Here is a 21,871-nt window from a genome sequence, read left to right as displayed (position 1 = left end):
ATGCGGCAGTCTTTGTTTCTGCCCCACAGTGGTTTCCTAACAATGACCCTTTGTGTATGTAAACACCATCTCTACTGTATGCAACGATAACTTTCTGCTGGATGCTAAGAACTCTCACGCTCGAGACAGGAAGGCATTCTGATAAAAAAAAAACTGTAAAGAAGGAATCATTTCTGCTGGAAAATATTCCTAAAGCTTATTTGGAAGTCATGCATCATTTAACCTCAAATCAGCCTAGAAGAGATATGTAAGATACAAATATATCACCTTAAGAGAGTTAAATGGGTTTCCTATAGCAGAAGTACATCTATTTTATGATCAATTATAAATGATAAGGTGGCTATTTAGTATCTAGCCATATGAAATTTTAAATAAGTGGTATAAAAAGGCTATCCTTACTGAGAGCAAATGTCTACATGAGAGAAAAAGAGCAGCAAATACTTATTTGAAATTGCTTGCATTTAAAAGCCAAACAGATAACATTCTACAGGCACTGGATTATTTATTATAAAAACAGTTCAATCATGGAAAGAAGGTTGGGGAGAGAGATACTTCACTTTGAGGCGAGGATCGAAACACTGAATCTGAAAATCGCCTTCATACCTCCTGACATCCTCAAACTGTTTTCAGAGGATGAAGGCAAGGCAGCACGGGTTCTTTACTGTCGGTTTGTGTGTGTGTATGCTCATCACGTCCATGATTGTGTCTGTGCACGTGTGCCAAGGTTTCAACTAGAAACCCGTGGAGTGGACGGAGGGGATGGGGTAGAACTTGGAGATGCGGCTCTGGGAGGAGGGGTTAAGGCACTCGGACTCCCCGCTCATCTTGAAGAACACTTCCTGTTCCTGCAGCTTCCTGGCAAACTCCTCCTCCAGGGCCTACAGGACGCACACAGGAAAACCAAAACGGTTATTCAGCAGTAGCCCTCAAGTATGGGTCATTTAAACACTTTGGCAGAAATGCTTTTACGCTACCTGTCTTTTCAGTACTGAAACGTTAGAAAGGCTAACTCCAGTAGGTGACTTCCCATGCAACCAACATTAGTTAGCTAATTTCCTAACATTTCTTCACATGCAAAGCTCAGATCACTGTCTGTACTTTTGTATGCACTAATCTTAGCAGCATTATAAGGTATTAGGCATATTAAGTTAGCAATTTCTGTCTTTGAAGTGCTTCTCCATGAGGGACTAAACTTTTTAAATGATTGTACTTTAGCTGCTGGTGTCAATAGGAAACAGGTTCCAAAGAATTGCTGTTTGTTTAAATATTTTAGTTTTTCCGCTTTGAGAGGTGATCTGAACACGCGTGCGTTTTTAAAGATGGTCTGACAAGGTCCCAGTGTTAGACGCAGTGTTGGAACTGAGTTGGGCCCTCCAGGTTTTCACAATGGTCATGTGAATAAAAACTAGTGACAGCTAGATGAAAAAATGTAGCTTTCATCCTATCACTTTGTGGTAGAGCAGAAAGGCTGTCTGACAGCAAAGGGGACTATAATATGTTTTGCTGTTGACATACTCTAGCTCAGGGGTCGGCAACCTTTTTGATATGAAGTGCCATTGCAAAAAAAAAATGTTATCAGCGTGCCGACGATTGTGAATTATCAACGGGGGGTGAGGAGCTCGAAGCTCGTGAACTGTCAACAGGAGGGTGGGAGGAGCCTTGCTGCGGGGAAGCAGTGTGTGGACCTGTAAGCGCAACACATTTAAATAATTGGTTTAAACGGCATAATAATAAGGACGATCGTCCGTTCTGTGATTCTCCAGAACACACATGTTATGATATTAGGGCCATGCAGAATGAGATGAGATCGCTGTCCCTTTAAGAGAGAGAGAGAGGGGTGTGGCGTGTGCATGTGTGTGTGTGGATGGTAGAGCGAGCGTGTGTATGTTTCTGGAAGTGAAACGAGTCTGTGATGTATTTTGTGAAACAGAAGAACTACTAAATAAATGCAGCGGCCTCCCAAGAAGCGCTCGCCTCTCTCCAGTCATTCAAGCTAAAGTGGGTTATTGAACCTGAAGCTTGTTGCTTCTGCCCAGGGAGACGACAGAGAGTCATCCCCCCTGTTTCCTCGACTACGGTCTGGGATCCGACAGGAAAGTTCAACACACAGATGGCCAGTCCGCCCCTTTGTAGCATATTATTTCGATGAGCAGATCGCCACTGGGCTTTCAACTAAAGACACAGCCACGCAAAAACTGCGGCATTTGTACAGCTCCTTATGGGTACTGCAATTTGTGAAGCGCTTTCCTCTGTGAAACGATCAGCACTGCACCACGGAGGAAAGCAGCAGAAAGTCACCTGGAGTTAAAGAGAGCGGGGCTGTGTTGCGTGCATGGCTTCCTTCTGCAGGTAACGGGGAGACGCGCCCTGGCGGCGGTATCATTCAGGATCCGAAAAATAAAATGTAAATATTTGGCACACTTATTCCACTAATTCCTAGTGTGCCACTGGTTACGGTGGCACGCGTGCCAGGGGTTGCCGACCCCTGTTCTAGCTTCTGTGTCTTTTTCTCCAAACTGCCATTTACTGTATGTTATACACTATACAGGTGTACTTCAAATAACCACACTTCAAAGTTATCCAAACTAACCTTTTAAAATAGCAATATATTCCGTTTGCATCAGTTTGTATTAGTAATGGAGTAACGTTTTGTGCGATTACACTGCAGGCTGAGGAAACAGATACTCTACCTTCTTCCTGGGTCTTAGCTTCTCCCTCCACTCCTTCAGCTCCATGCTGTGCTCCTCGTCCAGTTCCTTCAGCTTCTGGGTCTCATGTTCGATGAGCAGGTGGCACTTCTCGTTCTGAAACACACACAGGGAGGAAGTGTATAAAACAACTTACTGTTCTCTTGAATTCTAAACTGAAACAGTACTGCATGTTAAATGTTGATACAAAAATGAATGAATGATTAATAAAAGTGTGAGGTGAGTGTACTCCTTTAAATCTCTACCTGCATCTGCTGCAGCTCCCGGATGTTGGCGTCACACTGCAGCTGCAGGTCTCTCATCTGGTTCTCATGCTTCTGATGCTGGTGGAGCCTCTCGTTCTTCTGCCTCTTCTCTTCCTGGGCTGCAAACTGGGAGACAGACACATTTGGGGTTTTAAAGGCTACTATTCTTTATGTTGTATACAAGACAAAAGCCTATTAAATGTGCTGCTCACCTGTTTGACCTTCTCCCTCTCCTGCTCGGGGGTGATGGAGGCACCGGTGATTCGGAGGCTCTTCTTGAACATGGCCATGCGCGTCTTGGCCTCGCTGCGCTGGATCTTGGGCAGCCGGGTTCTCTCCTGCGTCTGCTTGTTCTTCATCTCCTCGATCAGACGCTGGTTGTAGCGCTGCATCTGCTCCATCTCCTGTACAGGGAAACACACAGGCACACACACACACCATTGAAAAGAGCTTCCAGAGCAACTTTTCAAACTTTCACTTTTAATGCTGACATTTTTACAGAAACAAAACTGAGGGGTTGTTTTGGAGGTTGTATGAGTTGTGTAAAAGAGCTACAATCACCCCTTATCCACTGCAATGAGTTCTGTTCTAGTTCCGTGCTGGGGCTAGTTTGGTTTGCAGTGGAATTAACTTGCAAACCATTTAAGAACCAGTTTGCCTTTCCACTGAACAGAGCCTGAGAAGAACCACGTCAGGACGTCACCGTATACTTTGCAGCAACACCAGTGTGAATATCCCTCACAACGACAACAACAATGGCAGACTATGTTGGAGCTGTGCTCATGTTGTGATTTAAAACACAAAGCCATATTGAGATGCAAGAGTGACTTCTCTTTTTCTGTTAAATGGCTAATATTATGCCTCTAGGGTTCAGCATTTGCCTTCACCAGCATATATCCTACCGTTTCCCTACTGCTCGAAAGAAGCAATTCAGTGTGACTAACTAACCAGTAGCATCCACTGATGCACATTTCCACATAAATGTAACTTATTTTCAGTTTTATTTGACAATTTTTGGCTCGATTGCTCCATAATTAAAGGATTATATAATGTGAAGTGTCTCTCGTCTCACATGGATGATGGAAGCCCAGCCACGAAAGCCAGTCTGAAAAATCAATAACAAGATTAAGAAACAACAATCTAAATATTTTCTTGTTTTTCTTCCATGTTTAATGGCAGAATGCGATCACACATTATATAAAACTCACTTTTGCAGAACATTAAACGCACAGACGTATGGCATATTATTTGTTCGCCATAAATGTTTTGAATTAGGATGTATTCCTTGCCACATATGATAGCAAACGGGTTGTAATTCAAAGTCTTGTGAATAATAAATAATTTGTCACATGTACGCCTGGTTAATGTTGCGTGACGATTATATATAGGTATGTGGTGTTGTTCTAGACACTTTTCCATCTCGGAGCTATTGCTTCTGCAACGACTTTCAACTGTCGCCATGAAGTGCTGTCGCTGGTTAAAGCAGCTTTCAGGGCTCTGAAGCGGCCCTGAAAGCGCCTCAGTGGGGAAAAGGGAATACGGTACCTTCTCGTGTCTCTTCAGCAACTGGTGCCTCTGCATGAAGTATTGGTCTTTGAGCTGCTGTTTGAACAGCTGGTGCTTCTCCTGCAGGTGGCGCTCCTCCAGCTCCCACATAGCAGCCTCACGAGCTGTATGCAGACACACAAGGGAACAAAAGACAAAGTGATTCACAAGAGGCATTCACAGGCTTTTTGGGGGGGATTTCTTTACAACATTTCAACCCCGTTCAGTATGACTAGATGGTCTGCTGTGGAGAATAACAGGACGGAGCAGAACACATGACAGTGGGCTGAAGTTACCTCATTAGAACAGCTGAATGCTTAATCAACAAACTTAAATGACATTTCTATTTTTACTTTCTGTGAAACGTCGCTAAAGTAGCAGCCTCACGTTAGATTTCTGAGAAGTGTTGTTTGTGCAGCTCCTGGAATATTGCTAGCTGCTAACAGGCTACAGTTGCCTGTGTGTTATTTATTTAATGTTATATTTACATACGTTTCAAAATTAAATGAAAATGTTTTTTCCACAGTTAATTAAAGGATAATTTGCTTTGTTATTTTGTAGATCATCTTAACAACATTTTGTGAAGCCGAGAAAATATATATTACTATTAATCATAATATATCATAAACGTGCAACGACTTGTCAACCGATCGCTTGAACTGATGGGTACAGGTCGGCTAACAGAGAATCTTTGGGTGAGAGCAGCCCTCGTCTGAACACAGCGACCCCTAACGACAGTACATGTTTTACCTCGGAGGAGCTGCTGCTTGTGGTTGAGGCAGTCTCTCTCGATGGTGGCCAGCTCGTGCTTGTGCTGCTGGATGATCTTCTTCAGATCGCTGTCCAGATCCTGCTGCTGCTTCTGAAGGAACTCTTGTTCCTGGAAAAAAGGGAGACAAGATTACAAACACAGGTCCAGGTGATAATCCACCGGGTCTGCAACACACAAGGAACCTGAGGAAGGCGCGATCAGAGAACTCCTTAACCCGCACCCACAACCACCAATGATCTTAGCCCGATGAGCGATCGGCCTTCAGGCTCTCTGCCAACTTCACCTCGGCTTGAGCTGACAAACAAGACAGTTATAATTTGTCTCATCAATACGACTACCGTAATTTTCGGACGATAAGCCGCGCCTTTTTTCCCCATTTTTCGACGCTGCGGTTTATATAACGGTGCGGCTAATCTATGGATTTTTACAGCTAACGGCCACTAGGGGACCTCCTAAATCTATGGATTTTACAGGTTACAGTCCACCACCTTTAACTCTATGGGCTCTATGGCCGGTCCGCGGACCCCCACCTTTAAGCGGCGGGTTCCAGCAGGAAAAGCTGGAGGCCGGAAAAGAGTGAGACAGGTAGCGCGCAAAAGTAAAAGTGGAACCGAGAGTGGTGCGAGAGACAGAACGAGAGCAAGACAGACAGACATTACGAGAGCGAGACAGTTTGTCCCCGTACCACTGGTTGAAAACCGCTGCTGTAGATCACTGCCGGTACGTGCGCTGGGAGCGCACCGTTTAAGTTTGAAAGTTGAAAAGTTTGTGTGTCTGAAACGCTATGTGATACAGTACACTTTACACAGCACAGTACATGTTCTGTAGCTACTATTGCACTAAATGGTAACACTTGAATACGTTATGCAAATATGCAACTTGTTNGGTGCTTTTGAGAAGCCAAACGCGTCTCAATGTGTTCCTAGTGGCGTTTCGCGCCAATTTCGTTCTCTCCGGCTCGCTGATTAACGTAGTGAACATATTATTCGATATTCTCACCACTCCTGTATCTCTGAAGTGGGTTTACAGACCAATGCGTAAGTTTATATTAATAATCATATTTTGAGTTCCTTAGAAGTAGAAGTAGCGAATATGTCCGACGTTATCACTACTATCAGTAACGCGTTGTGGGGTCCGTCCGTCCGTTAGTCCGTCCGACTGACGGACGGACAACTTCTCACTTCAAAAAAGAAGAAGAAATCTAGATCGCAAAATAATTAAACAAGCGAGTGCCTGTTTTTCCTGACCAAGGACAGGTTCCTTGAACACAACACGAGCGTAATGTGTCTTCACGTGGTCATGTCTCGTCTGAAAGGAGTGTAGACTTGAGTGCTTACGGAGAGCACCGGAACGCCGCTCCAGCTCTTCAAATATTGCAGTACCCATAAGGAGCCGTACACATGCCGCAGTGTTTGCGTGGCTGTGTCTTTAGTTGCAAGCACAGTGGCGATCTGTTATTAGCATCTGGTTAGCTAGCTATGCTAACAAATTTAAAGAGCTTTTCTACAACCAGGCGGAAGAGAGCTCTCTCCTGAGAGGCTCAAATAACCTCAGCTCAGGGAGGTTAAGGCACACCTTGATATGATCATTACAATTATTAATGAGACATTAGAGACTAAATTAAAAACAGGTATAAAATACTATATGACTGTAACAAAAAAGTTGTTAAAAGTAACAAGAATAGAGTTTAAAAGGGGAGTGATTTGTAAAATATCCAAAAAGAAAAATCTGCTTACAGTTCTGTTTCAAATGGGTGTTGAAAGATGTACCCATATATCTCCTCATGTTGCTCTCAAAGTGCACCAGATTGATGCTTTTAACTTCAATATTTAAAAACAAATCTTCCCGGAGGAGCATGCCCCCGGACCCCCCTAGAGGAGGTTAGGTCCCCCCCACTTAAATCATGTTCACATGGATACTAAATACATTTGCACACATCTTGTGTCCATATCTTTCTTTTTTTGATGGTCATGCCACACCGTGCACATACATGTATACGCGACTCATGGTAAGATATCTGGATTCAGAGGTTGCTTTTTCTTTGCACAGCATGAAAGAAAGGCCAAATGAATTGGCTGTGATTTTAGTTTTTTTAAGCAGAGGTTGAGTTCAATCATTTGTACAGCCCTCGGAGGATGTTGTAAAAATTGAAAGGAAAAAGATTCCCCACCCCTGCTGTAAATATAAAATAAAAACCCTTGATTTATAACTTAACATCTCTTTCTCCTATTGATCTGAGTATATTATAAAGAATAGCCAGTTAATTAAATAAAAGGATTATAGCACAGGCCTTTGTCAGATGGTATATTACGCTGTTTTTTTCCTGCTTCGAATAGTTCTCTCTTTTTTCACCATACCTGTGTTTGCATCACTGTTACTTGCTTGCCCACTTACGTACTTACATCCTTTCATATTTACTTACTTAGTTTCTAAATTCCTTACTTTTACTTGCATACTTCCTAACTTATATACACACTTACTCATTTGCTTACTTACTTTTTAGTTGGTAAAAAAAGTGTCAGTGACATTTATTTTCTTTTAAGATGGCTCAGCGCTTTTCCCTTCATACCGACGTCCACACAAGTGTTCTGGAAGTTGCATTATGTGCAACAGGACACTGTCATTTTAAGATTTGGAGACGAGGAAGCAGAAGAGAAATATGTGCATAGAAATAGCCCACTGTGGTGGTTAAATGGAAGGTTGCCATGATCCTCCACAGAAATACTCATCCAGATGTACGAAAAAGAGAATCAATCAATCCAAGTTTATTTATATAGCCCAATATGACATATGTTACAATTGTCTCAGGGGACTTTGTACAGAATATGAATAGGACACCCTTTTTCCTTAGACCATCAGTTTGGACAATGAAAAACTTCCAAAGAAACCCCCCAGTTAATGGGGAGAGCCACAGAGGAGGGATCCCTCTCCCAGGACGGACAGACGGCAATAGACGTTGTGTGTAAATTAAAAAGATAATACATTTACAACATAGGTAGTCCAAATGCTTTGAAAATGCATGTGTCTATAAATAAGTAGAAGTTAAAGATGGGTCCAGGTGGAAGTCAACAATCCTCTGGGTGCCATCAAAGAAGCAGTAAGGTGAGCGTCAGGCAGGACCACAGTGACAGGGACAGCCACGACTCAAGATCCAGACACACAGAGAAAACAATACAATACTTCCTCCAACTGCACAGATCTACGGGTGGTGGTCCTACTGAGTTTTGAGCCATTATGAGTTAGCCTGAATGCAGATGGTTTGTGAATGACTAATTTTGCCGTGTGAAGGATGACTTTATTATTTCCTCATGCAGGGTTTAATATGCTTTTAGCTGTTTGATGCCTTCTATAGAATTCTGCAGGACCTAAAACCCAGCAATGAATCAGCATTTTTCACTTTCCGATTAATCCATAATCCAATGGAAAATCCCATGGCTTGTCAAGGGAACCAGGGCAATGCTAACTTCCACGTTAGCTTTACTAAATAAAGAGGCAAGTACACGTTATTAAATCAAATAGTTACACATCAAAGGTTAAAAAGAACAAAAATAAATACGAATGAGCAGCAGCATTACAAGAAAAACAGATATGGCTTCCCTGTGTGGAAGACACCGTCCAGACCCGGTTTTCAACCGTTAAATGATAATAAGTACAACATGATTCAAAGAAAGGCTTTTGTAAAGGCCTATTTTCTTTGTTGAGTGTTTGTAGAAAGAACTTCATTTATTTGATTGACCACGAGCTGCATAACATCAAGCAATCATCAGAGGCCAGAGAAGTCCTCACAACTATGACTAGAACTCATACATTTAAAGCTAAAGAGTTAGAAATGTACCTTTTTGTACATTTTGTGTAATATTTGGTTTATCTTTAATATTTGTTTTATGCATGCTTCTTAGTTAACATTAAGCTGTCTTTGGCTATTTTCTAATGTAAAAAATGCACATTTCCCCTCTGTGGGATGAGTAAATGTATTCTGATTCTGATTCTGAAGTGGCTTGAGGAAACAAAGGAAGGAGGCCTTGGCATTATATAAAAGTGTAAATTGCGCACTTTTTGAAAGCGTACATAACAAAGGGTATTGCCTCTCCGATTTGACACACTAATAGAACAGAATCAAATTATTTTACAACGATTCCTCTCACTGACATGACTGTGTGTGTCCTGCAGAGTAAGAAGCGCCAGTACGACCAGGAGGTGGAGAACCTGGAGCGGCAGCAGAAGCAGACCATTGAGCGGCTGGAGCAGGAGCACACCAACCGGCTCCGGGACGAGGCCAAACGCATCAAAGCCGAGCAGGACAAAGAACTGTCCAAGTACCAGAACATGCTGAAGAACCGCAAGAAAGAGGTCAGTGTGTGAACCACGCCTTCTTTTAATTCCCCTTCACCTCTCTTATGAGGGTGGCATAGCTTGTACAGTTCTTTTTATAGTTGTTTTAATACTTTGACACACCCAAGCCTCTCTGATCTTTCCTATAAGTGTTTACATAACCAGCTGCTAAATCAGTCAGTGCTGCCACCTCTCCTTCATTTTGTGACACATTGCTAATCTGTCCACAGCTCATTTTATTTTCTTCTCATGGCTGACACAAACAGGAATTTGGACTTTCTCAAACGCATGTGACAAACGCTATCATGAAATGTATTAAAGAGGATATTATCCAAACCCTGCCTGAGGAGGTAATGAGGGATCAGATTGCTGTGGATTTTGAACTTTGGCACACACTTTCAGCTCATTCCCTCTGTTGAACAGACTTCTGACTGTGTGAGGGTATCATCCAACAGTTTTTCACTTAGTGTTTTGATGCAGTTTCAGGACTTTTTCCCCCTTTTTTAACCTTCCACCAACCTGAATTTGCAGTGTGTGTGCGGTGTGTGTGTAGTGTGTGTGTGCAGTGTTTAGTGCGATATCTAGCTCGATTACTAGCAGGGTTTTGTACTGGGATCGTCAGGTACTAGCCCTTGTTCTGATTTAGTCCTTTTGTGTGTGCGCGCGTCACTGGATACCTCCTCAGATATGGCGCTTTTGTTGTGTCTCTTGAAGCATGACTCATCACTCTTTAGACTAGAAAACACTATAGTTTTTTACCCTAGGCTAGATACGTTTATTACAGACACAAAGGCAATTCAAAGTGCTTTACATTGGCATTAACACGCAACTCACAAACAAATTAGATAAATGGTAAAAAAAACTTAGTTAATAAAAGACATTGTGAATCCAGATAATGCTGCAAGAAGTGTAGAAGTGTAATAATAAAACATGGAGCCATCATCACCTGCTCAGGAAGTTTGTTCCAGATCTGCAGAGCTTAAAACAATTCAAATCTACCTCTGTGTGTTTGGTTTTGACCCGTGGAACATTGAGTAAACCTGTTCCAGATGATCTGAGAGTTCTGGTCGATTTGTAATACTTGTGGGGGTGGTGGTAGCGGGGGGTTGAGGTGACGTGCAACAACATTAACATTAACCTTTCTGTTGGTCGCTTGTTAGCAGACCCTTCAGAAGATGGCAGACGAACAGGTACAGACGGGGCCCATAGTGATAGCCCTATAGTTTAAATCCACTACCCACAAATAACCATATGGACATGGGTTACTATTTTTTTTTTTTTAATGGTAAATCTGTTTAGGAACCTATCAATGTGATTTTAAGTTGGGGTGGACCTCAAATTCTCTAGGGGGGTCCGGGGGCATGCTCCCCCGGTAAGATTTTATTTTAAATGTTGGAGTTAAATTCATCAATCAGGTGCATTTTGAGGGGGAAATAAAGAGACTAGATGTACTCTGGGAACACCTATATGAAACAGAACTGTATACATTTCAATACTCATAAAATCAGGGCCATAACCAATAACATATCCAATATGAAAAAACACTGACACTCTCAAATGGAAATATGTGTTTACATAAATGGTGACCAAACCGTTGGAGACCCACTGAGAACTTAGACTAAGTTAACTATCTAAACACTCAGAGAGTCCTTTACCTCACCTGAGCTGAGGTTATCCCGAGCTTGAATGACACACTGTATGACAGTGGCCATGTCGACAGGCCACATCATGTAGACAGCCAGTCACCCTGTGTGAGGCAGACCACTTAACAGGCCAGGCCATCAGTAAACCCCCTGGTCCTCCCGATGGCCAGTCCGGGACTGGGTACAGAAGGCGTAGAGCAAGGGATCATTGTCCACAAGTTAATCGATCGCAGATGGCGTCATGTTTGCGGACGGAAAAAATAAAAATAGGTCGCAAAATATACTTGGGCGGCCGTTAATATACCTGGGCGGCCCGCCCAAGTATAGTCTATGTGTGGGAAACCCTGGAGNCCGTCTACAGCCACCAGAGGGCGCTCTAGGCTTGTGACAACTATATGCTGCTCCTGTACCACTGAAAAAAACGAAGAAGAGAGCGGACGGTTCTTCCGGGTTAGCCCGGAAGAACCGTCCGCTCTCTTCTTCGTTTTTTTCAGTGGTACAGGAGCAGCATATAGTTGTCACAAGCCTAGAGCGCCCTCTGGTGGCTGTAGACGGTTCATGTCAGTCAGCATGAATTGACATTTAAAACATATATACGTCGCTCCTGACTATAAGTCGCAGGACCAGCCAAACTAGGAAAAAAAGTGCGACTTATAGTCCGGAAAATACGGTACGTTACCAATCAACCAAATATTGCACATTTTTTACATACATTGCTTTATTTTTGTTCAGAAGGCACGTTTTTGAACTGATCCTTCAAACTTTTTAGGCTATGAATGAAAAAACTAAATCACAGCTACATTCATTGCCAGGGTAAATTGAGGCCAGTCCTGAAGCTGGCAGTTGTTCCTAAAGGGAATGCAGAGTCAAACTAAGCTACATGCGTCCTTGCACATGAGTTTCCATAAAGAGACAAGGAGCCAGGAAGAGCCGCTGACGAAACAAAATGGTAAAATTGTCCCCACAGTACAAACACACGATACTTCCTGCTTTTGGTAAATACATGAAACTAAATCTATGCCAAAGAAAAGTACTTCCTCCTGAAGGAAAAAATACCAATGGGCTTAAGTAAGCAATACATAACAGAGTAACAGAACAATATTTTCACAAGATCCTTTTTTGTAACTGCACAGCTAATTCTGGTTAACTGTACACATTGAATTTTTCAGAGTAATTTTTCATACTTGCTTTTTTGAATATATATATATATATATATATATATATATTTATTTTTTTCTCCTATTTTATTTTTTATAGTATTGAAATTGTTATTTATTTGCTTGTTTTTATAACTAATTTCCTCTTAGTGTGTTTATGGATACGCGATTGGACACCAAGGAAAATTGCTTGTTTGTGAAACCCTGCTTGGCAGTAAACATGATTCTGATTAAGTTGTAAGGTTACGAGTGTGCTCTTGTACGTCTGTCTTTGTGGGGACTTTTTTTAGACCCTATGAGGTCACTCCTCAGGTCTTTAAGACTTCAGTTAAGGTTAATGTTAATTAAGGACTGGAGTTACACCATGGACGTATAAGGAGTACTGGCAGGGGCGGCGGGTACTGTAGGCTAGGGAAGGCTAAGCCTTCCCAAATATTTTTGTCACTGCATCCTGGTAAAATAAAAATATAATGTTTGTGTCTTTCACATTAGCGCTGCTATGCAGCCATCTGTGCCCTGTGCACTACGAAGCCAGTTCAACATACCCTGGATATCTTTGAGTTATCTTAACTAACCCTAACAAACGAGATCTCGTTAAGCGGTCCTACGACGCTGGTTATCAACTCGGTAAATAAAGCCAGGGTTTCTTTCTCCAGCTGAGAGCGCGTTCACGTGAAAGGGGCGAGGTTAGCAACATTTGACCAATCAAACAGGGAAAAGTGTACCGACAGCGCAGCGTCATACTTCATTAATGAAAAGTAAACTAATATTAGACAAATATGAACTTTAAACATCCATGACTTAAACATATAATCCAGGATACAAGCAGCATAGTTGCACCTGCAAGGTGAATATAGAACAACTGGTTAAAAAATAAATAAACTACAGAGTGTTTGAAAGCGTACAACAGTTTTATGATATCACTGCCCCATCTAAGACACGAGTGGATCTGACTTTAATTACATTTGAGTTGAGTGTTTCGTCAACCTAATGTGTTGATTAAAATAATACTCATTCATACAGTATGTGACAATGTAAGTGTTGCACGGCAAGATACGCCTCAAGAAGCTGACTCAGATAAGGAAATATATGACACATTATGATATTATATGATCGATGATCTGATTGATGATGTGATATGAATGATAAGTGCGACACGTCGGCGTCTTCTCTGCATACGGCAATTTAAACTGTATTTCCTTTATCCTGTAATATGACTTGATAGATTTAAACTCTGCACACTGAGCTCTGATTGGTCAGCAGGCGGTGCTTTCACTGAGCTGATCTCTTTTCTATACACGCCGGAGGCGGGCAGCGTCAGGTAAAAAAAGTTATATAGCCTTCCCAAACCTGAGCCTCACGCGCCGCCTATGAGTACTGGATACAGCGTTGAAGACGGGGTCCTGTTAAATCCTATGAAAGCTGCTCAGTGGCACATGAAGCCAAAAAGGACTGTCTCCAGAGCAAATGTAGTGGTATCAGGGCCCATGAAGGAAGCGTTTTCCCTAAGACCCGCCTTCTATCCGCATGATGAGATGAGTTGAATTTCGCTTTCACCACATTTTCAACCTTCAGACTTTCAGGATTCAAATAAAGGCTATAAAAGTGTTTGTGCTTGGTAGTTGAATCATCTCGAAGAAAATATCCACTGTTTTACACACGTCTCTTTCCCAATGTAAGTCTTTGGGGAAAATATTTTTTGGGCCCAATGAGGTCACGGATTGACACAGAAGTTGTAGTACCAACTTTTGGCCACTACGGAAATTAGCTTCAATGCCCGAGGCACTTTCTGGGGTCTTGGATTACACTTGTAGTGGTGATGTAATGTGTAGGGGCGAGGTAATGCGTCATGTCAATGAGGGGTTTGACAACAATATGAATGCCAGTTGTGGGCCTCACCGTGGTCTCCTGCTCGAAGCGGCGGAAGATCTGCTCCTTCTGCTGCTGCAGCTTGTTGCTGAGCTGCTGCTGGGCCCTCTGCTCCTCCTTCTGCAGGAGACGCAGCTCCCTCAGCTCCTGGCGCCTGGAGAGGGGGAGGAAGAGAGAGAAAGGGTGTTAACTCTCTGTCTTTCTTCAGCATTTAGCAGGCCACAGTGGTGAGGAAGAGATCAGCTACACACAATCAGGTTGTACACTAGTTTCTGGGCAGAATTGTTATTTATTTAAAATTGATGAATACCTTAGGAATCTCATCTCCTCGTTCTTCGTATCATTGTCAGTGATGATCTTGTATGTAGTAACGCTAACTTTTTCTCCGTCCACAATGAATTTGCGAGTCTTTTTCAGCGTCTTCTTATGGCGCTTGTTGTCCTTGGAACAAAGACAGAAAAAGTTTATATATACATATAAGAATGAATTAGAATCAGTATACTTTATTCATCCCCGAAAAAAATGGGTTATTAATATAAACATAGGAAGAAATTATGTGAATTAAAGAACTAATGTAATGCGCAATAAAAAGAAAAAATGAAATATTTATATACACATAAAAAAGGTATATATATAAAAAAGGAAATATAGAAAAGAAAAATTCTTGAATTAAACATAAGTAGTTAAATAATGAGCAATAAAAAGCTAAAATGTAATATAGACATTAGTACAATTAAAACTATTTCTAAACAAACAAACAAATTATTCGTATGTGTGAACCTACCTGGCAATGAACCCGTTTCTGATTCTGATATGGAGTTTAATAGTGTCAATAAAAATAATAAAGAAAAAAATATATACAAATATTTATAAAACATAAAAAGTTTAAGTAGAAATGTGTACATTGTACTACGATGTATACAGTGGTGTCTTGGTAATAATAAGATATTAATGCTAAACAGCAAAGTCTAAGTCTCTGAAAGCCTGTAATGCAGCGCGAGTTACCTGTACGGAGACAGATCCAGGCTCTTTAGTTTTGGACAGGAAGCTGGAGATGGACAGATTGAGGTCCCCGCTGCTGTTATCTGCGGCAGATCCAGTCCCAGAGTCTGAATCCCTCTCTTTGTCATCCTTAGCTCTGTCTGGAACCGTCTTCTCGTCTTCTGCGTTCTCCTTTTCTGAGGGCTTCTCTCCATTCTGTTCTTTTGGGACCACTTTATCTTGCTCTGGTAGTGTCAATGTCACTTTGAGGTTTTTGTACCGCTCCTCGTCGTCCTCCTCCTCTGCTGGTGTGATTGGATCCTCCATGGTTTCCTCCTGAGGAGCCTCAGTGACCTCTGGACTTTGAGGAACCTCGGCTGTGTCCACTTCCTTCTCGTCCTCAGCGGCGATCTCCAGCTGCTGCATTTCCTTCGCAGGTGCCTCTGGTTCTGGCTCTGGTCCAGGGGAGGCAACATCTTCCTCCACTGCTTTCTCTTCCTCATCTTTAGCTGGAGTTTTTGGGCTCTCCTCCATGGGCTCCTCAGCTGCAGGGGCCGCGGTCTCCTCCACAAAGCTTGTGTCCACCACATGGTTGTCCACAGGGAGCTCAGTGGGCCTGGGCAAGGGCACAACTGGCTCCACCTTTTCAGGGACGGATTCCAAGATGGAGGGAGAGAGGGGGATCTTCTCATCCTCCGAGCTGGCCACGCTCACATCCGAGGGGCCGCGTTTGTGGCCCTGAAGGAAGGGCACAAGTCTCAGTTAGATAGTTAAGGCTAAAGCTAGAACAAAATTAGAGTGCAGTGATGTAATGAGCAGTCACTAGAGTAATTAGAGCTGAAACAATCGACTAATTAATAAAAATAATTATCAGCAATCCGTCTAAATAATAGATGGTCATCATTTCGAGCCTTTTTCGAGCAACAATGTTAATTTCCTTTTCTTTGTTTTCCATATGGTATAATGAGAGATTAGCTGTCTAAATCAATACAAAGCGAATTGTTAGCTGAAGCTCCAATTAATATAAATAAAAGACAGAGATGGTAAAACCGCTGGGTCAACAATGCACTAGGGCTGCAGCTAATTCATTGATTTACAATGATGATTAGAACAATCTGACAATTATTTTCTCAAAGTATGATTATAAAAATAAGTATTTGAGTGAAACTAAAAAATAAATATTGTTATCATAATTTGTATACATCACTCTTACCAACATTTACATTATCGTTATTTAAAAAAAAAAATATTAATGTAAATTGTGTATTTCTATCAGGTTAACATTACTACTAACTCTTGAAACGTTATTTTGATCTCTTTTAACATTTTATTTTGAAGATGAATTGTTCAAATGTTCAAACTTATTGCTAAATTATTTTAAAATATATATTAATACCTGTATATGTGAGAATGCACTAATCTAAATGTCAGTTTGCTTGAATTGACTCAAATTGTTAATAAGTTATCCAAATAGTGGCTTAACTTACCATTTAATCTCTAGAATAAAGTAATAAGACGCACAAAGCCAAATTATAGCAGTAAGCGGAACAAGCCTATTGTGACTGCTAAAACTATCTGTTATGCTACGCACAAAATTCTTTATTATTCCGCCAGGTTATTTTGCGCCTCTTCTTCTCCCACATTGAACATCGCAGAAACTCCGTTCAAACATCAACACGTTCAGCTCGGTCGGGAATCAATGGCTATTACTTTTATCATTCATAACTTTCATAATTCCAGAGATACATCCCAAAATTCATCACATTTTTAACATGGAAGTCAATGGAGAAACTCTTCAGACTTCAAAAATCTTCATGCGACTTCAACTGCTAACTGCACCTTCATACTTTCACTCAAACCTCATTCTAACTTTAAAATGTCACACATCTTTCTGACATTATTCGTGTAACACTTAAATCTGATTCGTACTTTTAGAGATATTAAACATGGTTCAGACCTTGGTAAAGAGGCCTTCTTCAGATTTTAGAGTGCGTGATGTCACAGCTAGAGTGGAGGACAGATTTAATTTTGCCCTTTTACACCTGCCATAATTCCCAAACCCTACATTCCTGAGACATAATTTTTCATGAGAAACGTAGGAAAACATCTCATAGCTTGAAAAATAAAAATAAATTAAGCAAAATAATTAAACAAAATGCCTCTGGAGGGCATGAAGTGACAAAAACGTTCAACATGTCTCCATTAAACCCCATTGTAAGTTCAGCCTCATCGATCCCCACAACAGCAGCCGCACACCTTTAGTTAATCTGCTAAAAAGGCCACATTATTAACCCGAAAGTACACAAAATGTACACTTCAGATGCTCAAGTTCCTTGACATAATTCAGGCTTTGAAATTTCACCGATATCTGTTACTGTTCTTCAACAAAACGTTCACATGTAAGAGGTTTATCTTTTATTCCGAACATTGAAAATGCTCTCCTCTCACTGATTACTGCACATCACCATGGTAACCTTTGATCTCTGGACACGTTTTAGCTCAAATATAAACACCTGTGTCATGAAACACGATGATGTCATAACTCCAACTGACATGCGCAGAGCAGCAGACTTCAGATAATGGTTAATGGTCCTGCCCTCAACAGCTCTACGTCAATTATGGGGTGTCATCATATGCCGTTTCCATGGAAACGCATCCCTCGCCAAAAAAGACAATGTCGCTATACATTAACTCCTATGAAAATGTTCAAAAAGTGCTCAAACTTCACATGTGTGCTAACAGTCCAGCCGTGAAGACATCTAGGGGACAGTTTTGAGATTTTTTCAAATGCCGTTGCCATGGCAACACAATGCTCGCCCAAGCGGCAAACTCTGGGGAACAGTCGGGACGCCAGTACGGAAGTGATACACACTGCAGTTCATACATGGGCCGCTAAGGACTGACTGCAGAAAGGAGCAATTTCCATAGACCCCCCATGTTAAAATGCCCAACTTTACAGCAGAAAAAAACCTGTTTCTACCCATGGATGCAATAAATATTATTATCGATATAGTTAGATTCCACCTTCATGATTATGAATCTGTGAGTGAATTGTTTTCTAACACGACCCTTTATTTATATTAGGTCTTAAAGTTTTTTATAAATTAGGGCGTGGTCCCTTTGATGGACATGTACATGCCTCACTGTCAGCTAACAGCAACTTGTCCACTCTGCTAGGCTAAAACCATAGAGGCTACGACGTTAGTTAGTCATAGTACTGTACTTGACCCTTTAGCTTTAGCCGTGTTCGTGGTGATTGTGCCTTTTAGGGAATATTGTTACAAATACCAGACAATTAAAATGTCGTTCTGTGCGCTTGAATGTACTAACAGAACTTCCAAGTAGTCTAAAATGATAATATTATACATGTTAATCCCGTTCGCAGGTGTGTTTGTGCTTGGTAGCTTAGCTTGTTACTTATTAGCCAGCTAAGGACGTTACCCTTTATACATACATATACATTTTAGTTTATGATTCAGCCTTGGGTAAGACTTTTATAGTCTATGGCTATGACGTCCATAATGCTAAACGGGAGCAAATGTTAATAGGGGACCCAATTATCCCAGTGGTGGCTGCCGGAGCTAACGGACCCGCAGGGGACTAGCTCCAGCCGGCGTCCTGGAGCTAACCCACTGCGGCTCCGTTAGGTCCGGGCGATGGAGTCCGTCGTTATAACTGGAGATCAAGGAATGCAGCGAAACGCAGACTTGGTTCGCCTGCTGTAGTATTAGCTAAATAAATTATGTTGAACAAGGCTTATTAAGATGAACATAGCCACAATTGTTCTGCTATGTATCGGTACTTCTTTTCTTAACGTGTGAATGACAAGCATTAAGAATAACAAAATATAGCTAATTCTATTGCAGATTGTCTCATTTGATTATGAATGTAACGTTTATATAGGGGAACTACACTGTTAGCAGTAACTTGGTATGCATGTATTTCATGTTAGCTTAGCTTCTTAGCCTGAGCTAGCTCTGTTTACTTCCAGTTCGGAGGCAGCAGGTCCCGCCTCGGCTCCGCCTCTTTGCCCTTATTTGGAGCAGGCGGGATTAGACTCTGACGTCGCTGTCAAGCGTTAGTGGCCAACTCCGCCTACTAAGGGCTTCTCGGCAACTCTGCAGAATCCTATGGGTGACGTCACGGACACTACGTCCATTTATATATACAGTCTGCTCCTTCCACAAACTTTCAGCTAGAGACTTCATTCTAACTCCAAAATGGTCACAAGACATTCAGCTATTAAAGTTGTTTTCAGCTTTTTGATATATTTTACAGTTATTGAATTATCAATGTTTAAGTTTTGGTACATGTTCAGTCCGTGTTAGATTTTATAACGGGTGTCTCCCAGGGTTGCCAACTCTCACGCATCTGGCGTGTGACACACGCTTTCATTCTCAATCTCACGCTCTCACGCTGCCAAAACTATTCTCACGCCAAAAACAAGAATAACGAAGACTAGAAACGGTTTTGAAAACTTTTGTCACGTAGTGATCGTCTTCTCAAGAGAACATCTTTGATAATGTCTTCTGACCAATCAGAATCAAGATAACTGCGTGGTGTTGTTGCAGGAAGTCCCGATGCAAAATACTTTTGCTGTAGTACATCTCAACTATATACATCGATACAACATTACGTGTTGATAGAAATCAACACGTAATGAAATAAGACCCCACGGTTTGATGATTGATAGGTGTGTGGGCTGTCTTTCATTTTGACACACAGAACAATGGGGGCTATCCACCCTTATCCACAATGTAAAGTAATTCACACAGCCTCTTCCCTGTTCTTCTCTCTGTGAGGAGCAGCAGGTTCAGCTTTCAGAACAAAGTAACAAAAAACAAAAGTGGCATTCATTTTTTTAAATATGTCGTGTAGTAATAGATGTATTTATTTTCTTCAAACGAGAGTATAGGCTACCAGAATGTGTATTTTATGTTAGTATTAAAATTTAATAAAGTCTCCTGGGGGGGACATCCCCAGACCCCCCTGGCAGGGGTTTTTGGTTTTCAGGCATGTCAACATCTTTTCACGCTGGGGGAGATTGCCAGGATTGGCTCCAAGGTCGCCCTTTTTATTTTCAGCTCAAGAAAATTGTGCCTTTTATCTTCATACGTTCAATTTGGATGAGAGCAGGGGAAATAATCTAAACGCCTCGCGTGGCGTTTCAATTGTTCAGGGGAGGCCGTGTATGTAAAATTACATTGCAAAATACTGACTTGAGCCCCCCAGCTGTATGGGTTTAGCCTACATAGACTTACCAACACAACATACTCTGGAGGCCGCACTGCCGACCCGTATTGGCGCATGCACAGATCTAAGATCCTCAGTTGACATGAATCAAAAGTAAAGTCTGCTGCTTATTTTTTATCTGGCCAAATTAGAGTCAAAAGAGTATAATGAGAGTGGAGAGTGTGTTAATTAATATATTTTGCTGGCAGTTTTGAGTAAAAGTCTGTAGATTTGTTTGTGTGTGTATGTTCATGGGGTCCATCGAAATTAAATTTGGTTGGAAACATTCGCGGCCTCTTGTGATAATCGATAATTTGTCGGCACGCGTTGTATAACCTTTTTCGCACTGCATAAATTTTTAATATATAATCGATAATTCAAGTACATCCCTTTCAACTGTTAGTCGCATTCCTCGTGTATAGGGCAACGCCTTTATGCGAGTGTCATTTATTTATTGCTATCTCATAAGCTCATTTAATGTTATCGCGATCGCTTTGACAAATAAAACGGACCAACAACATGTGTTTGACTTTCATTAGTGAATGCACTATGTGCCCTTAAAGTCTGTGTCCATATTGTGTATTGTAATATATCGTATATATACTCCTATATACCTATGATACAGATGCCGCTGCTGAACACGATATCCAGTCTTCGTTGAGCGATTGTGTAATTAAACCCGATGATAGCAAAATCTTCACTCCGCCGGTACCCAAGTTGGCAACCTGGGGAAGGGGCTCTTCAGAGCTAGAGGGCGTGACATCATCCACTTAGAGTAGAAGCGTCTTTGCAATCGTCTGAAAATAATATTTTAAAATGTCTCAGCACCGCAAAATAGTACACTGATTCAATAATTCAAATGTCAGGAGCATATAGCTCTGGCTGCTCCAATTGACTTCATCATATCTCTTCTGCTCTTCCAGGCCTACATCAGAACGGCAAAACCAGCTCCACTCTGTACTTCAGTGCTCCCTTAAGATCCACAACTGGAGCGGAGGGGGGGGGTGTAACCACATGGGTAAAGCACAAGACGGCTTGATAGCTGCGCCATCACTGCCCCACCTGCTGTTCAGATACCTGTCAGCCTAGTTCAGCTCTCAGAGAAGTGAAATCTCGCCCACTCGCTGCTAGCTGAGAGGTGAAATGGCGGCAGAAAGGAGTTCAGCTAGACGCGGGAAAACCTTCTCTGTTCCATCGTCTGGAATTTACTGAATGGATCCGGTACCACTACCTGTGGACCAGCTACTGCATGAAGTGTATTAAACAGCAATGGGATGGAAGAGGCTATCCCAAGCTGGCCCTCAGTGCGGCAGAGAAGCTCCGGGCCTGTCTAGCTGAAAACAGCAGTAGCAGCTGGTGAGGAGCGAAGAAGACTGGACCCCCACCT

General features: G+C 41.8%; 1 protein-coding gene across 1 annotated transcript in view; it reads right to left on the bottom strand.

The window, feature by feature from the left end:
* Positions 1-485: 485 nt before the first annotated feature.
* LOC104943866 (STE20-like serine/threonine-protein kinase) overlaps positions 486-21,871 on the bottom strand; it is a 39,376-nt gene continuing 17,990 nt past the window's right edge. Inside the window, exons 9-18 of the mRNA XM_010769332.1 lie at positions 15,277-15,990; positions 14,582-14,712; positions 14,302-14,425; positions 9,420-9,599; positions 5,249-5,390; positions 4,499-4,623; positions 3,166-3,357; positions 2,954-3,079; positions 2,691-2,804; positions 486-878 (exon numbers count right to left, since the gene is read on the bottom strand). Of these exons, the coding sequence (XP_010767634.1) occupies positions 732-878; positions 2,691-2,804; positions 2,954-3,079; positions 3,166-3,357; positions 4,499-4,623; positions 5,249-5,390; positions 9,420-9,599; positions 14,302-14,425; positions 14,582-14,712; positions 15,277-15,990 (1,995 nt within the window). The 3' untranslated portion in view covers positions 486-731. The remainder of the gene's footprint in view (positions 879-2,690; positions 2,805-2,953; positions 3,080-3,165; positions 3,358-4,498; positions 4,624-5,248; positions 5,391-9,419; positions 9,600-14,301; positions 14,426-14,581; positions 14,713-15,276; positions 15,991-21,871) is intronic.

Source organism: Notothenia coriiceps, unplaced genomic scaffold, assembly GCF_000735185.1.
Source record: "Notothenia coriiceps isolate Sejong01 unplaced genomic scaffold, NC01 NC01_scaffold00006971, whole genome shotgun sequence".
Classification (NCBI taxonomy): domain Eukaryota; kingdom Metazoa; phylum Chordata; class Actinopteri; order Perciformes; family Nototheniidae; genus Notothenia; species Notothenia coriiceps.
This window is presented reverse-complemented; position numbering and strand designations above follow the sequence as displayed.